Source organism: Haliotis rubra, unplaced genomic scaffold (genome assembly GCF_003918875.1).
Source record: "Haliotis rubra isolate DU_JTF1 unplaced genomic scaffold, ASM391887v1 Scf152, whole genome shotgun sequence".
Classification (NCBI taxonomy): Eukaryota; Metazoa; Mollusca; class Gastropoda; order Lepetellida; family Haliotidae; genus Haliotis; species Haliotis rubra.
The window spans coordinates 1,467,943-1,491,693 of NW_025765470.1; the positions used below are offsets into that span (position 1 = coordinate 1,467,943).

The 23,751-nt window shown below is 42.6% G+C and overlaps 1 protein-coding gene across 1 annotated transcript in view; it reads left to right on the forward strand.

Annotated features, from left to right (window-relative positions):
- The first annotated feature begins 455 nt into the window (after positions 1-455).
- LOC124270504 (angiopoietin-related protein 1-like) overlaps positions 456-23,751 on the forward strand; it is a 31,403-nt gene continuing 8,107 nt past the window's right edge. Inside the window, exon 1 of the mRNA XM_046705522.1 lies at positions 456-1,597. Coding sequence (XP_046561478.1) covers positions 1,060-1,597 — 538 coding nt within the window. The 5' untranslated portion in view covers positions 456-1,059. The remainder of the gene's footprint in view (positions 1,598-23,751) is intronic.

Consider the following 23,751-nt stretch of genomic DNA (forward strand, 5'->3'; position numbering starts at 1 on the left):
ATAGACTCACGCTCAGTCTCTGCATATATTATTTTACAGAAACAAATTCTTCTTTTTTAAATGAAAGATGCCTTAATGTAATGGAAGATTCAGTACCTGAGGAAATCTAGACTTACTTCATTTAGGATGTTAGCTCTCCAGAAAGGGATGTGGGCGGAAGGGAAAATAGTGCGTTCAAGGACTGTGAGACAGTCTAGTTGACTGAAAGAGTAGGAAGTAACAGCTTTCTGTAATATTCCAGCAATATCACGGCAATGTGGGAGTAATGCAGTGGGGTAGGAATGGACCTCGCAGATTGTACTCATGTTGAATCTCGAAACCGGGTTTTCGTCGAACACTTTAACAATTAGGCAATCCTACCTTATCCATTTGACAGGAACAAATAAAATAACAAAGGATACCGTCGTGAAAATATAATGGAGGAACATTCATAAAGTAGCTGCAGGTATACACAGGTTGTAACGCTAAAATCTGCCATCAAGGTATGTACTGTCATTAACGGGGTCTTAGCACTATGTAAAAGGACGATAGTGCTAAGACCCCGTTAGTGACTGTACATACCTTGATGGGAGATTTTAGAGTCACAAGCCCATGTGCAGCTATAAATGTTAACGTGAACCCTCAGAGTTGTTTTACAATACGTAAATCCGTAAATGAAGAAAATTGGCCTGTGTTCCGCTTCCCGCTCCGGTAACTGATTCATGCGGTGCTGCTTGTGAAGAAACCCCGCCTTCGTGCTGTGGTAGGGTTGTAGAGGAACGGCCTCGAGTGAATCCCCGCGTGCAGTGTGGCCTGCAAGCACACTCGGGGGAACAGAGCGGGTGGCGACATCGTCAAAAAGTGTCGTCTGCTCGATCTTCATTCATTTCTTCACGGTCGCTGAATGCTTGGGTTTATGCACTTTTGTTTGTTCTGTACTTGGATATACTTGGAATGAAAAATTCAATTTGGAAATACTGAAGATATTCAAAGGTGGCTGTTTAACATGGAGACAAGAGGGTTAATTTAGTCCGGATCAAGCTACGTTATGTGGGAAGTATTATAACAGCAATCGCGACCATGGCATCGGACGTATTGGTGTGTCGTCTGGTGGCGATATGTATCGTCTGCTTCACTGTTGTCGTCTGCCAGCCGACGGTTCAGGAGTTCCGGTGGTCGGAGACGTGTAGTCAGACAAGGGACGAAGATTTCAGGGACGCCTTGGATTTTATACTGATAGAACTAAAGCGGCAAAACCACGAAAATCGTCAGTTGAGGTTGGAAGTGGACGACCTGCGTCAGAAGACGACCGAGCAGCGTCACCTGTTGTTGCAGTTGTCGGAGTCGGTGACGTTGTTGGTGCGGAAGCTGGTGACGGAGAACCAGACGTGTGTGTGTGACACTCAAAGCGACGGGCATCTTTCCGTTCTTGAACCCTGGCCACAGGATACCATAGTGATATCAGAGGAAGAGAAGGACACGAAACCTCCACCTGAGACGACATCAACGACTACACCTACGACGACGACAACGACGACAACAACTACAACGACACCCGTCCCAACGTCACCAACACCGGACCCCTTGTTGGCATTGTATGGCGGATATGTTCCTACAGGTACGTAGAGATGATGCGATCTATAGTAATGACAACACTTTTTGTGGAAGTACGTTGAGATATGTTGTATGTGAGACTCAGTGGATAGAGAGAAGAGTGGAAGGTTAGCAGTGACCGAACCCCAAGAGTTTGACAGAGTAGCATATAAAAAGGTAGTCTCTCTCTCTCTCTCTCTCTCTCTCTCTCTCGTTATTGGCATGTTAGCTCTGCAAGTCTGAAGTAGGGACGACATGTAAGCGGTAAATCTGCATATCTGGAAGTGTTCAATCACCGCTGACGTCGAACAGACCTACAGTGTCGACAGAACAGTCACTGCTGAAGCCTTACAAGAGATAAGAAGGTTTTTCGTAAGAGAACAAAGCACCATATCAGATAAGACCAGTTGTTGGTGTTCGTCGTCGCCTCCCGCCAGTTGCGCAGCGTCCGATGGGAGTGATAGCAGATGCATACGAGTCTTTATGGTTCAAAATATTATACAGTTAACAAACATATGGAACTAATGCATCGTACATGATGATAATAATGATGATGATGATGATGATGATGATGATGATGACCATCATCATGCAAGGCATGGTTGTGTTCTTATATGTTGTGATGAATGAATGTTGCCAGCTGTTAGACCATCCGCATTTTAAGGGTTTCTCACATCCAACCTCAACCATATAAAAGAGCGGGAGGGCGAAACGAATAAATAACAACAGTAAAATGTTTTTCAAGAACTGCATAACTTTTCAATTCTAAAATTGTGTCAATAGTCTTTCAATTACTTTATGATGAAGATCGAATCGCTTTGCTACAGCATGTTTTAATATATATAAATGTAGATTAAGGCAGACCAAGATGACATGTTTTTATGAGTGTGCACTGAAGGGGAAAATAATTTTTTATCACATCAGGACATAAATTTTCAAAGCTGCGGGAAAATTGAAAATAGGAAACATTTTATTATTTCTCGTCGAAATGGAAATTCTGGCGGACGGGAGATGGGATACAGGAAAAACTACAGACATCCGTAGCAACACTTCAGCTGAAGACATGTGGTGTGGAGGTTTCAAGATTCTTGAAATGATTAGACTGTTTAAACTGTAGCGTAACTATATCACCACGTAACACAACAGATGTGGTTTTCATGTTGTCAGCCATTACCCGACACATCGCGCACGTCTGGACGCTACAGTGGGGGAGTGAGTTTAGTTTTACGCCGCTTTTAGCAATATTCCAGCAATATCACGGCCGGGGACACCAGAAATGGACTTCACGCACTGTGCCCATGTGGGAAATCGAACCCCTGTCTTCGGCGTGACGAGCGAACGGTTTAACCACTAGGCTACCCCACCGCCCCTCTGGACAGTAGAGGTTTTCTCCGACATTTTTACCATTTCGGAAATACCACGTCGAGAGTAAACTAACAATGGTCTTCATAAAATATAGAGATTCGAAAACTAATTTACGACGTGGTTTATCGCGATTCTTTAACGACTATACCCCTCCGTCCGGTGGTGCAATATACCTGACCATAAATCATTACCTGTTTATGATACAGCTTGTCACCACGTGTATAGTGTATACATACTATCAACATCCTAGCTGCCGCCGGAATCAGCACCGTCCACGACTGCAACACGCCGACTGACACCCTGCCACAACATCTCCGTATGCAGCTGATAAAATGCCCATAGTGTATTTCATTGCTTCACCATCCAGGTCTGACATTCCCAGAAACTCCAGAAAAAGGCCAGGTGATTAATCATTGTAGATCCCGAAACACATTTCATAGTGTGCCGGGTGGTTGTGACATTAACGATTAGGCGATAATGACATCGTTTTCAGATGCAATTACAGTAGCAGCCAGCTAACTTGCGACGTGCCTGAATAGCGGGTTAGGCAAGCATACGGGATAGACAATTTCAGGACGGAGGTGAGGTGAGGTGAAATTGGGTTTAACGTCGTGCTTGAGAATATTTCGCTCACATGACGACGTGCATGCGTGTGTATGTGTATGTGCGGCTGCTTGTACTAGCCCAGACTGAAGCTGGTTTTATAGTGCTAGCCCACTGAGATACCACGCCGCAGTGAAACATGAGTACCCCACACAGACACATTATACTGACTCCGAGCCGACCAGTCCTTGTTGTACCCATTAATGCCGAGCACCAGGCAGGAACCAACAAGTACCATATTTTAACGTCTTTTGGTATGACGCGGTCGGGGATCGAACCCGCGACCTTCCGCTCTCTGGGTGGACGCTCTAACCACTACACCACGGAGGTGGTTATTTTTTCAGGACGGAAGTACAGTTCATTAAGAATCCTCCACTGAAACGAGTGGTCAATGAGTTCAATGCGCCGCATCGCGTTGTGCAGTGTAGCTTCCCTTATCAATACCAGGATCCGCTGCTTGTGGGTTCGGAATCGACCAGATTAAGATCCTTGGTCGGTCAGCGCCATAACATTACTCCTGAGTTTCACCAAAGCGATTTGCATCACTTCCACTTTATCTGGGGTGATGGGGTAGCCAAGTGGTTAAAGGGTCCGCTCGTCACGTTGAAGATCCGGGTTCGATTCTCCTCATGGGTACAATGTGTGAAGCCAATTGCTGATGTCTCCCGACGTCATATTGCTGTAATATTGCTAAAAAGAGGCGTTTAACCATACTTACTCACTCAATCTGCTTTATCTCCAAGATGACACGCTGTACAGGTAACTAAGATCTAAACCGAATTTACACCTAACCCACTCACTCACTCATTGTCAGGTTTCAGTGTCTGGTTTCAAATATATTTCTCAAGTCATGCTCTTTCTGTAAGTGGGGAATGTTGATCTACAACATCGGGAACGTTGATCTGCAACTACAAAGAACGTATCAGCATTTCAACAACATTATTACCTGCTCGCTAACAAAGCTAATTTTGCAAATACTGAGACCAAACGTACGTAGAAGTAAGAACGGGCTTATAGACCTATATGCATCCCACGTTTGTACCCCGTACACGTGGAGACTTATATTAACTCCAGATATTCACAATAGTGAATCTGCTTATAATACCCTGCGACAGCCGATTGTACGCTTACTGCCGAACTGATGGAGTATTTACCTGCTTACGATGGAATTTATGGCTGATAAAAATTTGACATGCCGAACTCTGGCATCTTCTTTGTAGTCAAGTCACCCTTCACGTGCAGGCGGAATTTGCAGCGGAAACTCAAACATTCCGCATTTTTGTGTAAATGAGTAAATTCGCTGAACAATGGATTAACCCGAGTCGATGTTTGTATTTTATTTACTGGCTATCTACATCCGCAGGCTCTGAAAAAGACACAATCTCCTAGCGGAGGCGCTCATAATGCGATCCCTGCCAAGATGTTTTTCGTTATTGTTTATGTAGTAAAGGTAGATTGGTATACCAATCTGGCAGGAAGGCTGGAGGGAATGGCGGTTCCAGGTGTGCCAGGATGCGTCTGTTTCTGTGCAGTAATTTCCCTGTTGGGTGTTGCGTTCCCTCCGTGGTTCTCAGAGGTAGCGATCTGAGGTACCGTTGATTAGGCGGGATAGGTGAGTAAGTGAGGTTTGGGATCATGTTCTGTTGTTTGACTGGCGGTCAGATTCTTTCTCAAAAGTCAGGGGGCGGTGGGGTAGCCTTGTGGTTAAAGCCGATAGCCCGGGTTCGATACAATGTGTGAAGCAATATCACAGCACACATTCCTTCTCTAACGATCGTACTCATTCTGAATTTAAAGGGGCGGTGGGATAGCCTAATAGATAAAGCGTTCTCTCATCCGGGTTCGATTCCGAAAATGGGTACAATGTGAGAAGCCAATTTATGGTGTCTCCCTCAGTGATATTGCTGGAATATTGCTAAAAGTGGCGTAAAAGATAAATTTGCTCAGCACAATGTGCCTTTTTGAGGAACTGAACCAGGGTCGTCATCGCGATGAGCGAACAATTCAACGACAGGGTTGATCTTCACCTAGGTATGCTTTATGTAGTAGGGAGTGAGTGAGTTTAGTTTTACGCCGCTTTTAGCAATATCACGGCGGGGGACACCAGAAATGGGCTTCACGCATTGTACCCATGTGGGGAATCGAACCCGGGTCTTCTGCGGGACGAGCGAAAGCTTTAACTACTAGGCTATCCAACCGCCCCTCATGTATTAGGGAAGTCAGTTAACGTGACTCACATGAAAGGCCAAGGAATGAGACACCGTTGTTAACGTAAGGACACCTGGTGTTCAGAAAACATGTTTCGTGTTTTGTAATCGTCACGTGAACTAATGAAACTAATCACTTACAATATAAATTCAAATGAGCATCCCCAGAGGATTGAGGTCATCCAAGCTTGAAATTCATGAGATAGTAAAACTCCACTAAACGCACATTCCTGGGAGAAAACAATAGGGTACTGACCACATGCCGGACACAGCGTGGGATTGTGACCCCTCTTGTGCCGGACACTACGCGATGCGATACTACACCTTTGCCGGACATTTATCAAGTAAACAAATAAACATGAAATCATATATCCTCCTTTGTTATCAAGGGATAAGATTGACAATTTTCATTGTTCGCTATTTTATCATTTTAGAACCAGTTGTATCGGAGATTTCTTAAAGTGGCATTTAGAAGCCGATATAAGGGAGATGAACACTATTTATTGACAGATAAACTTCTTTATTGCAATAATATTGCTAAAAGCTAAACTCAGTCAGTCAGTCTATATTGCAATAGTTCTGACGTTTCGGCGTATACAATAACACGTCATCATTTACAATTAAGAAGTTATCTATCCATAAATAGTGTCCCTCTGTGTCGGAGATGTAAACAATCCGCAGAATGTCCGATGTTACCAACAGGTACGACAATTTAAAACCAAGAGGAGGACTGACCCTGTCGTTTAAGGCACCGCAATTCGTTACGCAGAGTTGCCTCCCTTACGCGCACCAGAATCCTGATCGTTAGTTTAAATCCCAGCTTCGCAGCGTTATGTTTTCATGTTTGTCAGCTCTATACCCCTGCTCGTGGGTTTTACCAACATGGTAAACATCTCTATCAAGACTTGCATCGCTTTGGGCTAATCGCACATCAAACCTGAACACCGTGAAAAGAATCTCTCTTAAACAAATACCACGTGTTCCTCACAGGCGAGACCCATTCCCTTCATTATCACATGGATTTCTGGGCGGGCATTAATTACCTCACATAAAGTACAGCCATTTGTAGAACCATGAAGGCATAATATATTGACAGTTTGAAGAGGAAAGTGCTTTCACTGTGTTACATACTGCAGATGTGGTATATTTTAGCAATACTGAAATAACATGAAAAGCCATCCGGTCAGTTTTGGCACAGGCGTGTGTAGAATATTTCACCAGATACCAGAAGCTTAAACTATCTCCTCTAGCTTATGCGCGATGTATGTACTCTGCAGAGAATGAGAAATAGTCGCTTAGCCATAACACTAACATGTGTCGGATATCTAAAGTAAACTGGGGCGATGGGGTGGCCTAGTGGTTAAGGCGTTCGCTCGTCACGCTGAAGGGCCGAGTTCGATGCTCCACATGGGTACAATGTGTGCACCCATTTCTGGTTTCTCCTGCCGTGATATTGCTGGAATATTGCTAAAAGCGGTGTAAAACTAAACTCAATCACTAAAGTAAACTGGGATCACACATGTGTGAGGTTCTGGTGCTTCTCTGGGAGTACCTTGTGTAATGCACGTGCATTCGTTTTCACGTGCTTATCAACTTCAACGTGCATGTCGGATTTCATGCATGTCGGCAGTTGTACACTTTGTGTAATTTTCACACATTTTTCGAATTACCATTGACCATGTTCTCTGTGTACAAGCGAAATGGTCCCACGACGCTGATTTATTCAGCCATGATAAGGATAAACAGACAACATGGACGATGTTTAGACAACCACCGCCCTCCACTGAGCCGTTAGAACGTATCCGCGCTGGCCACTGGTCAGCTGGAGATGATTGGAACTACAATCAGTGCTCATGTACATCCTCAATACATCTCAGATGCGGGGAGACATCACAGACGGGAGATAAACATGCTCAGTGATCTGATTAAAGCCAGATTATCAGCTCAGCAAGATACCGTCGGTCGCTGATATGCCCTCTTTGGACATGTTGTACATCAATGTTATTGAGCTTGCTATCTGGGCGCCGAGGTTGGTGTCCTTTATGTAGGAATGGATGGTTTTGATGTACTGAAATGTGTAGTAACTGTTTGAATTGCATTGTATATCAAGGACAAGGTCGACACTCTGTCCTGCATTTAATTTCTTTAAAAAAACACTTATTAAAGTGGGTACGCAAAGCTTGCTGTGAAATCCGTATCAGAAAACAAAATTATGAAGAGGGACATGTATGGGCGGATCTAAGGGGGGTTGGGGTGGGTTCAGGGAGTTTGAACCCCTCCCTTTGATAATGACTTAAGACCACATTGAAGATTTGTTTTGCAAAATTCCTGGATCCGCCCATGACATGTATTGTGTAATGAAAGATTTCATGACTTTAGTTAAGGTCACAGCAAACATGTCATATGTTCGTTGGGGGGTCATTGCCTCTTTGAGACGTGTTTTGGTTCTGTGGTTATAACACTATTAACTTTTTGTACAGGGAAGAAAGTTCCTTAATTACCAATTCTTACTGTCCTTTCCTGAACAATGCAGTTTATTGCAATCTGGAGCAATACTTGACATATCCTTTGGGAGAACACAGTACCTTGTTTGTTGGTGGGCGGTGGGGTAGCCTAGTGGTTAAGGCGTTCGCTCGTCATGCTGAAGACCCGGGTTCGATGCTCCATATGGGCCCAATATGTGAAGCCCATTTCTGGTGTCCCCCGCCGTGATATTGCTGGAATATTGCTACAAGCGGCGTAAAACCAAACTCACTCACTGTCTGTTGGTTCGAATGCTTTAGCCTGACTATGAACCTTTAGAAAGCTGCCTTGCCATTTTCACTCCTTTTCAGTCATTTCATTGGTCGATCAAAGTTCCCCTGAAATTTTGGTCTGACGTGACTTAATGGGATCGAGGTAGCGAGAACTCAGATCAGCATTTAGTTATACGGCCAAATATTGTAAAATATTGTTAAGTAATAATATTTCTCGGGCATTCAGTAGCAGTCACAATGGTAGTTAGAACAGGCACCTGAATTGTTGTCACCTAGTTAGTTGGGGAATAATCGGCGAGGTCTATCGTGCTCATGCTCTCGATCACTGGTTTGATCGGTGACCAACATGTCGCCAGGGTGCACTCACTCACTCACACACTCAAATAATCTGGTGACACTCACTCACTCACTCAAAGAATCAGATGATGCTCACTCACTCACTCACTCACTCACTCACTCAAAGAATCAGGTGATGCTCACTGACTCACTCAAAGAATCAGGTGACATTCCCAGGCAAAGACCAACAGATGTTAAATGAATGAATCCAGTACAGTAAATGTTGAAACCACATTTGTATCATGTTGACCCCACACGTGTCTGGTTTTGACCAAGGCTACTTCGGTCCAGATGATACCCCGCATCCGTTGTTATGTTCCCTTCCTGGTTTCAAGTAGAGGCCTGACATTTCCGAGTTGGTATTTTACATATAACATGCGGCGGCAAGATGCTGGTTGAATTAATTCTGTCGGTATGTCTAGAATTCATGGCGTTATTTAAATTAGTCGCTAGGTGTGTCAGCGTGACACCGTGTTCAGCCGTGTTTGCGTTTTGTTGCTGGACCTGTACGGACGAAAGTAGTCTGTCTCACAGTCCCTGAACCACAATATCTTTCGACCGCCTCCGTGGTGTAGTGGTTAGAGCGTCCGCCTGTCTGGGCTAGTACAAGCAGCCGCACATACACATACACACGCATGCACGTCGTCATATGAGCGAAATATTCTCAAGCACGACGTAAAACCCAATTTCACCTCACCTCACCTCACAATATGTTTCCTTCCTCACAACCGTTTCTGCAAAGCTTAACCTTAAATAACGACGTCTAAATTACCCCAGGTTCATCTCCCATCTCACTGGGGCTCCTTTTCAACTTAAAATGAGTTACTTGATTCTATCTAACTTTTATGTATTCAGAGAGACTAATAAGCGTCAGTCTAGGACGAACACTATATTACTTGAACCGAGCGAGTGATTTGTCGGCTAAATGACACTTTTAACACTGTTTCATATATATCTCGGGGTGTGTAATTTTGATCTTAAAATCGTGTTTAGATAATACTCTCATAAACACCTCTCGGCCCCAAGAAATGAGGTCCGAGTGAATACTCCGAACGAACATTTTAAAAGAAGGAAACTTGGGTTCTTTAGCCAATAAGATTTCATCATATATAAAACCTTTCGGCTTCATTACTTCACATCCGGCTCGGGCATGTCGGTCTCAGCAAAGGAGATTGTCACTGAACACATACATAGTCTCGGCAGTTCACACTTTGGGGTATAGATGCATCGTGCACAGAGATAGCATATATAATGTCCACAAGAATAGACCTGCGTTTTGCATTCAGAACTCCCTGATTGCATTCGTTTCCGTGATACAACATTAAATATGCTTGTCTGTATGCTTTGCTAAGTCGGGCCGCGAATTTAGAAAACTGGACGCTGACTGGCTTTTCAGAACGTTCACCAGTACGCCCCGCTAATAGTGGCGACAAACATAGACGCATAAGCACGGCTACACTGGGACCGAAACTTACAGACAGCTCCCATGCTCCTTCTTTCAGCGTAGGGCGTTAAGGTAGCCTTGTGTTTAAAGCGTTAACTTGTCACACCGAATTCCCTGTTTCGATTCCCATCATAGGTACAATGTATAAGCACATTTCTGGTGTCCCCTCCTCAAATTTGCTTGAATATGCTTAAACCGGCTCAAACCCATATTCACACATTCATTTTTCAGCATGATGAGCGGACGCTTTTCCTCCGACTGTATTATCCATGAAAACGTTTTGATCCCATGTTTTCTCAGAGTGTATTATTTACAGTTATCACTTATTAATGCATTAGAAGTGATGGGGTAGCCCAGTGGTTAAAGCCTTCGCTTGTCTCGTCAAGACCTGGGTTCGATTCCCCACATGGGTGCAATGTGTGAATCCCATTTCTGGTGTCCACTGTCGTAATATTGCTGTATTATTGCTAATTGCGGCGTAAAACCTTACTCAGTCACTATAAAAGCATTCATAGCGATGCGCCTGTATGCGAGTAGATAGATACAGTGACCCCTCTGTGAGTCGGTGAGTGTGTGAGTTTAGTTTTACACCGCACAATATTTCAGCCATATGGTGGCGGTCTGTAAATCGAGCCTGGACCAGACAATCCAGTGATCAACAACATGAGCATCGATCTACGCAATTGGGATACGATGACATGTGTCAACCAAGTCAGCGAACTGACCCGATCCTGTTAGTCGCTTCTTATGACAAGCAGGTTCCGGAAGACCAATTCTAACCCGATCTTAACGGGTCCCCTCACTGTGACTGTTGTCAGACGAGTATGACGGACACAATGGACTTCCGTTCTTGGATCCCTGCGCATGTTCTCACGTAAAGTTGCGTTATCATAACTGTACGCACGTGCCTTGTAAATCACGCCGACGCCTTCAGAATGCGCTGTGGAGTTTTTTAGATCTCAGGTTGTTTGGAAAACAACATCTATCAAAGTATGACTTTACGACCTTTAGATAATTAATGAAAACATGTCGTCTTATTTTGAGATAGCACGCACTTCGCAGTTCACGCAACACACACAAAGGGCTGTAACAGTTGTGTTGATGAAATCAACAAGGTCACGTGGTAGCCAGGAGCCAACCAATCACCGGCTGGCTTTACGATATAAACTGTTAAGTGGGTCTTAAAGAGAACCATCTTATCTAACGAGGTAAAGTTACCACAAGATATCGTCATGTTGGCGACATATCCGCCGTATTCATTCTCGGAACAATTCCAGCTTTGTGGCAGTGATATATCACCAGCTGGCTTTTTATCGCAACTTTACTGTACCTTCAAACGCAACTGTCGCAACCAGTTACTTCAGACTATTTATTTTTTAAGTGATGAACTTAAAATACCTCTTGCAATTATCATAAAGCCGAGCATAAGACGACGGATCAACATCAAAAACCAGTTTAGAGACTGGAGATAGCAATTTCTAAAAAATGTATTTAGATATACCGTGCTACCAATTTAGGATGGTGATTATTACCGTGTCATTAGATAGTTATTATTGCAATGCCAGCTACAGTCTGTCAGAACTGCAACTTTACTGTACTCTTTTCTCAACTTGGGAGGATGCCTCTTCACTGGTATATGTACGTTGACAGGCTGACGCTATCGAAAGAATGAACCCAGTTGTGGCGCAGTGCTATCAGACTTGTTTTCTCTGAATTCAATGAAACAATGTGTCTCGTATGTACTTGTCATTCATTAAATCAAACATCAAATCCTTATTATAAGACAATTTAGTCAGTATTAATTAGTCTGCATTAATTAACACACGCACACGCACACGCACACACATGCATGTGCATACATACACGGCTACAAAGTACATTTCGTCACCAACCGTTCTCATACATGCGCAGAAGTCTGTTCCGGCCACTCACTACTCATTATATTCGGCCATTTCTAGATTCACAGTGAAGAACATTTTCGTTTCGAATAGGTCCAATATAGGCTCCAAATTTACGTGGTTCGTTTCGGAAGTAAAAACTTGAGTTGACAGATTTTTTAATAAGCCGTGAGTTTGTGACTGTCATTTAATAAACGACTTATATAACCAACATTTGCTCAACTTGTAAGCAATGTGAGCACAATGCCACATTGATACATTACTTTTCGCAAAATCCCTGTTAGGAGTTCTGGTGTTTATTGCGACGGCCATGTTGCACAGGCCTTATCTGTCGCCGGTGTCAAACATTATGTAAACAATGAATATGATGTGTTACACGCGGTGTGGAGATCAGTTGTCTCCGGGAGATATTACACACGATTTGTTTACTGGAGGAGATCGTGTTTACGTACATAATTTTTCTCAAACGGATGTATCTTTCCTAGTTTTACTAACTTTGACACGCAGACGCTATCGAAAGAATGAACCCAGTTTAGGTGCAAACAAACTCGTTTACCTCCAAGCTGGCGATTGTCATAATTAGGAAATATATTAAGTTAATACAATAAGGTATTAATTATACCAGTATCTCGTACGTAATAATCATCTTGTTGAATTTGATCCGTTAATATTCGCAAAGCGTTTCGTTCCGGTTAGAAGGTGTAATTGGTAATTACTATCCCAATAAAATGCATTGAATGGTGTAACTGGTTATACGGTAGAATGTATATCACATTATTGCATCGATATGAGATTTGGTACACAGCCAAACACTGCATCTCAACCAGTTACGAAAACAGAGTTAGTCTGGGAGATGCTTTTAACCGTGAAATTAACATTAAACATATTAATTTGATATAGAAATCGTGATAGGCAATGGCGGGTTAGTGTTAAGGATGATAATTCGTGATTAATGTTAACTTCGCACAGGCAGAACATAACGTTCTCGTAAACACAACATTTATTGTACATGAAACTGTATTTATGTACAGCGAAATCTGATTTACCCAGATAAAAAAACAACTGATAAGTGGATTAAGGAATCATGTACATTGCCAACAAGATACTCTGGAGTGACCTTGCTGTAGTCTCTGAATATATATAATATATACATTGCCAACAAGATGGCACTCAGGTTCTCTGTACGGACTTAAGACTGAGACAGACGAGGGTTCACCGTACAAAGTTGTATTTTTGTATGTATGCACCTTTTGGTTTTCAAAAATATCATAAACATTCATTCATTCATTCATTCGGATGGCGGAAGGTATCCGGTATTCTGTAGACTTACCTGCCTACCTACCACTCACTCACTCACCACTCACTCACTCACTCACTCATTTATTTGTACACATTAAGATTAAGTGCAGTTCACCCCTGTCCATGAACTATCCCAAACGTCCAAGGAAGTCTGAGACTAAACCATATTAGTTCAACCTGAAGCTTGGGCTATCTTAGGCGCTGACACACCATAGTAACAGGCGCACCATAAGGTATCTGTTGTTATCTATTTCAATTCTCTTTCCTGATTCCCACTTTCCTTTTATCTTTAACTTGGAGCCTTGCACCGCCAGTACAGATCTGGACTCCCCAGCTGCAGCCTGTATACGAAGCCTGTGTTACAAGCCAGGTTGCTCGGGTGCGCAGCAGTGTCGGGACGACAGTCATAACTTATGTACCGCGGAAACTCCCAGAAATGTTAATGGCGTTTTGAAGTCGACTCTGGATATTTAGTCGTTTCCTGTTCAGCTCCTGGAGCCTAGCTTTGCTCCAAGTCTGTACTGAATGATACGTACAGAGATATATGGTAATGCCATCTCTATTATAGACAAGTCTTTATAATCAAACCCCAGTCTTTTCTTGGGACAACGATTCCTTAATATTTATATAATCTAGAAAGTATGATTTAAACTGATAATTATTGCCCTAGAGGCTGGCGCAAGTCTAGTGGAACCCACGTATCGTAATTTATAGACAGACTGGGCTCTTGTCTGCTGTTATTAATGTGTAACAGTGCTCTGACGTCTGTACAATTCAGTATGGTAACCAGTTTAATGAGTTCATTACGAGAATGGTATGATTTGCAGTTAGTGATGAAGATGACGAGACGATCTCTTGCGGTGATGACTGGGTTAGGTGATATCTTATTTCAGTTTTGATTATATAGAAACATTTTCTTGCCTTTGCAGCTTGCCGTTACGGCAATAAAGACATTGTTAATTTTTATTGTTAAAATTTACCCCTTGTGGAAGCCCATTTCTGGTGTGCCCCGCCGTGATATTGCTGGAATATTGCTAAACGCGGCGTAAAACAAACCTCACACACCCACCGACTCTCAGTTTCACTTTGCGAAAAGAACATTTCAAACATATACACTAGCTTTACTTTGGGGAGGTGAAAATCTTTCTTTTTTCACTTTTCAATAAAAAACAACATATCATTGAATTGTGTTTCTTTAGAGCAGGGGAGAATAACAGATACTGGCTCAAGTGATCATTTCAATTTCTTTAGTCTTTCATGGTGCTCAAAGAATATTTATTATTTCTCAAAACAAGTACTGCACTACTTTCTTACGGTAAAACATAATCAAAGGCGTATTCGAGCGATAACCTTTCCCGCGGTGGTTAAGGATATGCACCGCTTTCAGCAATACCCCTGCCTCATCAGGAGGGCGTCACTTCAAACAAAGCAAGGTAAAGCCTGGGCTAACATCTAGGATCTGAATATATATTTCGATAGCAACAAATAAGCCCATTTAAATAGAAAAAGAAGCCCCAGTGAAATATGAAATTCAGAACCTGAGGAAATCCATACTTGCTTCATTTAGGGCTTTAGCATAGACTAACCAATATATATATAATTTTGATTGTAACAAATAAACCTATTTAACTTGAAAAGGAGCCCCAGTGAGTTGGGAGTAGTCTGTCATACAGACCCTGAAGCAAATATATCCAAGAAATCTCATGCAAGTCTAGAAAATGTAGCCTCGGGGCTCCGTTTCATTATATATATTTTTTTCACTGTGAGCTTTTTTTCTCTTAAATATGTTCATTTCAGAGACTAGTTGTTAGTCTAAGTTGGGAGATTCAGACTTGCTTCTTTAGGGCTTAAGCATTGCAGAGAGGGCTAAGCAGTAGGGAAAATAATGTGGTTCAGGGACTGTGAGATAGACTAATTAAAGCCTTACTCTAACCTATTAGTTTTTCTTAGTCTTCTGACGAGGAGCCTGCAATATATATTCTGACAACATGTTGTTTTAACATCCATCACGCCCCTCGTTCCACGTTGTTTTAAACATTTTTTTCTGGATATTTGTTTTTCTTTTTTATTGGGGCTTTTTTATTAAAAAAATATATTGAGACGTACAAAAGAATATGAAATAATCGGTCACTAAGACAGGAAAGTTGTATTTAACACAAGCCTAAATAATGTCTTCGTTTAACGGTCTACGAGATGGCGATCGCGATATTAACGGGTCCCAGCACACTCAGGTTTGCTGATGTTTCAAAGAAATACGTTAAAAGAAGTCAATGGTTTAACAAACATGTCATATTTGATCAAACTGCGTAACGATTGTTAATCACCCTCCCATGATAAGAACATGTCTTCAACCCAGCTGCTGAAAATAACACTTGTCCTGTCTGTTTTCTTTCTAAATTGAAAAACAACATACCTCAGTATGAACCCAGGTGTGCATCTGAAATCGTTCAGCAATCCGCAGAAACAGACTCTCTGCAGGGCAACGCGTGTGTGGACTGTGCAAGTTGAAACCTGTGTTAAATCACCCATGAAATGGGCTTTTGAAAGATTGTGATCTCTCCACCTACTCAACTCCGTGCGCGTTGTAGAAAGTGAACCAGTTAAGCAGGAATTTGAAACTGTGAATTTATTTTAAAAAATACTATTTGAAACCTCTTAAATAATGTAAGGATTTCACTCTTACTCTCCAGCAGGTTTTGTGGAATGCTCCAGTTCCTGCATCGATGTATTTTTTGTGGCCTATTTGTGATAATGGAGAGAATTTATGTGCGGCGAGCCTGTCAGCCCACCGCTGTGTTGAAGGGTGCGTGAAGATGCGCATCAGAGAAATGGTGGGACGTCACCCTCGGTTCATCTCAGTTATTGGTTCAGGCCGATGGAGGGGAGATAACCTCACGAAATGCAGTCTGGAAAAGTAAACAAATTTTACGGGTTTTGGGTTTCCGAGAAAATGGGTGGGCTTGTGTTGAAGACGAAACGCGAGATGCACAAGAATCAGGTTATTGCTACTTCTGAACATCACACACCAAGGTATACTGTTAAACGTGTACTTCAAACGGAAAGTCCAGACAGACTCAGTGCTGATTATAACACAGAATATGAAATGGGAGTAGACTAAGTACCATTGGCACGAGACTTGGCCGCAACTAAACTTAGCCTTTACAGTCAGGAGCAGAGTCAAATTTTGGTGGTAATTGTACGAGCTCACTTGACAATAATTTTTACGTTTCTGAAGGTACGCAAAGTGAGAACAATGGGCTTTGCTTTCATTTCTTTATGAAGGCGAAAACATATTGAAATCAATTCTTATAAATAAATATCTCAACTATAAGAACTTCGAATACTTTTTATTTATTAACACACCAAAACGTGTGGACAGCAATGCGAAATCAGCGGCATCGTTCAATACACTCAGTGACCTCGTGACATCTGAAACACACGATTTGTATTATTTTCTAACACTTCATGAAGACACGAAGAGGTGTACAACTATATTCAACCCCTCATAACGTCTAACCACGTGGAGGTGTCAAAGAATATCCAACACCTCATGACGTCAAGCCAGGAGGTGTCCAAGAATATCCAGCTTGGAGTCATGAGGTGTGGAATACTATTGACACCTGAACCACGTGGAGGTGTCCAAGAATATCCAACACCTCAAGACTCCAAGCCATGTCAATCATATGCAACACATCATGACGTCAAACCACGTGGGAGGGTCAGGAATATCCAGTATCTCAAGACTCCAAGCCACGTGGATGTGTCAAGAATATTCCACACCTCATGACTCCAAGCCACGTGGAGGTGTCAAGAATATTCTACACCTCATGACTCCAAGTTACGTGGAGGTGTCAAGAATATTCCACACCTCATGACTCCAAGCCACGTGGAGGTGTCAAGAATATTCCACACCTCATGACTCCAAGCCATGTGGAGGTGTCTAGAATATTCCAGAACCTCATGACACCAAGCCATGTGGAGGTGTCAAGAATATTCAACACCTGACGACGTCCCACAACGTCACGTAGACTTAAGCCACGTGGAGGGTGTCAAGAATATTCCACACCTCATGACACCAAGCCACGTGGAGGTGTCAAGAATATTCTACACCTCATGACTCCAAGTTACGTGGAGGTGTCAAGAATATTCCACACCTCATGACTCCAAGCCACGTGGAGGTGTCATGAATATCCCACACCTCATGACACCAAGCCACGTGGAGGTGTCTAGAATATTCCACACCTCATGACACCAAGCCATGTGGAGGTGTCAAGAATATTCAACACCTGACGACGTCCCACAACGTCACGTAGACTTAACACCATCAGTCTACGTATATATCGGAACTCCATGACGTGGACAACCGGAAAGTCATCCACACCACCATGCCACCATGATCGCCTGGGTGTCCAGTAAATCCCTCCACGGTCCGTCCTCACCCCAATATATCCGTCAACAGCCACGCCACGGTTCCCAAACACTCACACAGTATCCCCCGATAGTGTTTTCTCACCAAACACCAACCTGTAGCAGTCGGCTGTGCGCTTGTATCAAAGAGCTGTAAAACAATGGCAAAGGCTATGTTTTCTCGCCAAACAAAACACTCCCCCAGCGTAATGGAATGGTTTGGCTTCCTGAACTCTTAAAGAGGCACTTCCTGACTTTGTAGCATTGTCTCCAGCTCTCAAGGAACGTGCTATATCGATGTCAAAGCATTGCTGCAAGATGTGGTAGGTTAATGTAACAGAGTTAATCTGTCATACAGACTCTGAAACAAATATACCCAAGAAAGCCCATGCAAGTCTAGAATATGTGGCAAGTCAAGATCTCCACACTTTCTGAAAATGGCGAAAGTGTCTGGGCTCATTTTCATTTTGTTTTATGGTTATTGTTTATGAACATTTGTTTTCACAAAAATATGGTCATTTCAGAGTCTGTAACAGGGTATACATTCGTCATTTATTTAACGGTATCCTTCGTCACGCCACGTGGCCAATATAAATGTCCTTAACACCTTAAAAACCTTAAATATTTACTTGAATACAATATGTTCGGCAGGAGACGCGATTTAGAAGTAGAGACGATTATGTTACGCTAATCCCAAGTTTGGTACACACAGAGGAATTACCAAGAATGTTTTAAGACAAGGAGCCAAAAACGATAAATTCTGTCTATGTTGAAACACTGGCATAAAGTTGCTTTCGGCCAGAGTTGTGTTAATAGTAGATGTGTTCCTGCTATTCCCCGAGGCTGCCGAGGCTACTAACATGGAATGAAATCAATGTATCCAGTAGTGATCATCAGACATTTAATGTCCAGTGTAGGAAGATCCGGGTTAGAATTGGTCTTTGGTAACCCACGCTTGTCGTAAGAGGCGAGTAACGGGGTCGTGAGGTCAGACTTGATGACTTGGTTGACACATGTCATCGTATCCCAATTGCATAGATTGATGTTCATGCTGTTGATCACTGGATGGTCTGGTCCAGACTCGATTATAGCTGAAATATTGCGGCGTAATACTAAACTTTAAACTGACTGGCTCACTCTGTGGCTGATCACAATCGAATTTTTAGACTAACGCTTAGTCCCTGAATGTATATAATTTTAATAGTAACAAATAACCCCATTTAAATTGAAAAGGAGACCCAGTGAGATGGGACATATGAACCTGGGGAAATCTAGACTTGCTTCAATTAGGGCTTTAGCATTGCAGGGAAGGCTAGGCAGTAGGGAAAATAATGGTTCAGGGACTGTGAAACGGACTATCGAATTTTGAATGCTCTGTTTCTCCTAACGGTGATATCAGCGCGGAAACTGTCATTTTGGGGTATCGTACCCATATGGGGAATTGAACCAGGGCCTTTGTTGTAACAAGCGAACACTTTAACCACTAGGCTGTATTTGGAAGGAAGCATAATTAACTGAAAAACATGAACATTTAAACCTTAAGTCAGAACCATAATGTTTGAATGTACAGAATCTGTAATCTACAGAAATAAATTCTGTATGTCCAAGAAAGTTATTCTTATGTCTATTTTTTTAACAGTTTTTGAAACATAAATATATGCAATGATGTACAACACAATATCTGCAATTTTTTTTTGGGGGGGGGGAATCCTATTTTTTCAAACAGTTTTTTTCATGCTGAAACCCCACAAATTACACATCAAAATGTGGGAAATTGAATACTGAACATATTTCATCCACATTTCTATGTCTAATGCTTAATGTTTTAGCTGTTGCATTGTTTTTGTAGACAGATGGTCCGGTTCAAGAAAATAGCGGCCATCTTTAAAATGGCCGCCAAAAACCTAAAGTATTTAGCTTGGCATGGGAGGTGTTCATCACGTGATTTCATAAAGTACATACCTTAAGCTTTATGAAAATCATAGCGACTGTTTGCCCCTCAATTTGGTTGTCAAATCTCATCTGGCTCATGGACTAGTAGACGTAACGTCAGTGTACATGCATCTCCTTGAACTGCTGACTGGAGAGGCAACAAATAGGTAACGAATATGACTAGACTGAATTGAGTGGAATATAGTCCTGGGGTCCGGTCAACAAAATGTTCACAGCACTATGCCATTCGTAATCCTGTATTAAAGTATAGAGGTACGAACGCTTTGTGGATTGGGACCCTGTTCTGTCAAATATCGCGATGCGTTGATTAATAACCCTACTCCCTATCAGTGTGCATTACGTGTTCAATGATTGCATTTCCTGTGTCGTTTCTGGGAAAGAATGTGTTCCCAGTGCCTCAATTGTGCCCACTAACTAAAGGTCGGTTGCTAGACAGATGCGTGTCACCGTGACCCGATGGCCTTGCTCGTTGCTCAGACTTTCAATCACACGTTTGTGTGGTCCAGACTGGATTGCTTACAGACTGCAGTGTACTAGCTTGAATGAATGGGTTTGAATAACATTACCTTTCTCAACGAATATCTTAGTTTTGGGATATCATTCCTTTTGGTATTTAGGTAGAACTTACCAATGCTGATTTGGCTATAAGACAAAATATTATAGATGCCAACTTCTTGTTTATTCTATACACAACGTTTCTGGGCTTTTCCTTGCCCCTGGGTCAGGTGAATGGTGGCTAACAGGTATTACAGGATATATACTAGTAATGTACACGAAGCCAGAGTGAATTTAAGCATGTATATAAAATAAACGGGGGATTATGAGATGACAGAGAATAGATATTCAGAAGCAGATGTGATGTTGTTACAACTGATGATAGAAGCCAATTGGGTCTAATTGATGTACAAAGGTTTGGCTGATCACATCGAAGTACTTGATTTACAAGGTCTGAATGGTTCTTTCAACCATCCCAGTAGACAAACATCTCGTCTCTGAAATGAACATATTTTACAGAGATGAAACTGTCTTAAAAATTTCATAAAATAAAATGAAAAGGAGCCTAGAGTCTTCCTTCTATGGTAATATACACTTGCCACACATTTTAGACTTGCATGGGCTGCATTGGGTATATTTGTTTGAGGGTCTGTATGACAGACTACCATATCAGTACACATACTGTTTGACCATGTTTGATGATAGCTGAAGTATTCAGGACCTGAGACAGGTCAGCGAGGAGATTGTCTGGTGATGGAGTGGCCATGACTCTGACATTATCATTGGGCATTCACGGCGTAGCTCCACCACTGGGGGACGTCATCGGTGGAATATGTCAAGCATCTCAGTGATGGACCGCTTTGTCCTTCATCAGCATCTTTGCCGGACTGCGTGATAACACGGAGTACGTCGGCTGCACGTACACGTAGGCGAATCGGAATTTATATTTGAATTCTGTTATCAGGAAGTTCACAAAGCCTATAGATCAATTCGTGACGCAGAAGTCTGGAGGAAGCCATTGCGTGCCCGTGAGCTATAGGGGTTGCAGGGGCACTGCTGGCCTTGCTCTGAGGCTGTACTGAAGGCTAAACCCATGGATGTATAGTAATTCTATCCGTTAAAGAGGCAAGTCTAGATAAGCATATTTTTCAGAAAGTTTCATTTAAACTATTAATTAGTACCTTAGAGACTTGTGCAAGTCTGGGGCTCTGCTAGACTAACGCTTAGTCTCTGAATATATATAATTTTGATAGTAACACTTAAATTGAAAATGGTTTCCAGTGAGATGTGAACCTGAGGGAATCTAGACTTGCTTCATTTATGACCTTAGCATTGCAGGGAGGGCTGGGCAGTTGGGGAAATAACGAACTGTGAGACAGACTAGGAATCTGCTAGACTGGCTCAAGGAGACACAGTTTGCCAGGTCCGAAAGAAGCTTTGCTGTATGGAACTTAGGGACATGATTATCTCAGATACGGCGATTGCTTTGGAAGAGTTGCGTCCCTTTTGAGTTCCAGAATTCGATTATAGTGGGTCGATATTTTTCGACCTGAAAATGAGTTTTGATTCGCTTGCAGCATACCCGGGCTCGTGGTTAATTTCCTGGGCCCTACTCATTTCCTTATGCGTTCTGAAATATAGGGATTACTTTTCAAAGCGGCGATAGACCCTTTCAGGTTTGGAAAGCTGACACTCAAATACCATACCGTAAAAGAGACTTGGGGGCGCGGTAGGCGAGCTGGCTAAAGGGCAGGATAGTGATCCAGCGAGCATGAGCATGAGGTGCCGGGATCGAGCCCACCTGTGACCGGATGTAACAACCTTGGAGTCAACTTTGTGTGCAGACTCTTTCAGTGTTGTCACAACCCCTAGTGTACAGTACACAACCCTGTGCACTTAAAAGAACCCACGAATCCGTTGGTATATGACCAGATGGTGGCCACATGAATACGTGCAAACACCTAGTTGCGGGTATAGCAACGTGCAGTAAACTTGGACAAAGTACTGTGACTATGTCCCAGTCCACCCAGCTGTGAATGGGTACCTCGTTAAGATGGGAAAGCCGCAATAACTCGGTGCGCCTAGTGGCTGCAAGAGTTGTATGATCCCCAGGGAGTTGAGATTGATAATAAGATGTGCCGTTGAGATTGACATCCAATGATCGAGGGAAAAACTACCAGCGCCTTGAGCATGCACCAGTGCGTGGATATGTGCGCTATATAAATATCCAATAATAATAAAAAACTTACGATAGCCCTAAGATATTCTGACAAAACGATGGTGATCTCAGCAAATGGTTACTGGGCTTCCTTCCATATTCTTTTTTCGAACACGAGGCACATCATGGTGGCATGTAGATCAAGTCCAGACCAGACAAACCGATGGTTGATGATGTGAGCATCATGATATGATTATGATGTCATAATGATCCAAGTAGAACAGTTTGACCCGATTTTCACGACAAGTATAGGGGACAGGAAACTCCAGCCCGGGAATCGGAACGTGACACAGTGCCTTGATTATGAATGTACCGAACCACTCTCGGCTCCAGCATCACTTTGGAACCAATCAGATAATAGGCTGAGTCTTGTCAAGATACGTCTTTCCAGCATAGCTTGGAGCTGTGCGTGGAACCAAAGACATTACCCAATAACACAGACCCGCACTAAAACACAACCCAGGAATGATCATTGCTTTCGGAATGCAGGAAGGATGTAATCAGAGGCCATATAATCATATAATTATATGGTCTCTGATGTAATCTAGTGCGTCATATTTTACGCGCGAGCGAGCCCATCGCAGTAACCATTTGCAAACCAATCGTAACCATTCGTCACTTTCCGTAACCTTCGTGAAAACATCATTACTAAACAAAGAAAAACTGGATTCGTCACAACTCGGCTCCTTCTTGTTTCTTTCCGTCACCTACATTCGGAATGACTCGACTTGGTCACGAAAAAAGGTTTCTTCTTTCTGCCTGGTTCCCGGGGTCTGCTGCTGCGACAGTGTCGAAGCGTTAGCGCAGCAGACCCCGGGAACCAGGCTGATCTTCTTTCGCCTTGTTCCCGAATGGCACGAATAATCACGAATGCGGACACTTTTTGTTGCCAGTGATCATAAACCAGATTGTAACAGTAAATTATCTATGAAACTGGGATAATGGTTTAGGCCTAATTTCTACCCTTTGACAGACATGTTGCAATTTAACGCATCTCGTCAGTGCGAATGGTCCTTGTTTTCAGACAGCAAGAATTATGTTGTCGGCAGCTGTTAAGGGGCACATCTAGTCAGTATATCTCAACATTGCATCGTTTAATTAAAACTTCAAACACAACTGCATTCTATTTCCGAGCTCTCAACACACTATATCAACAATAAAGACATATCGACATGACGTTTCAATGTTTACATCTGTG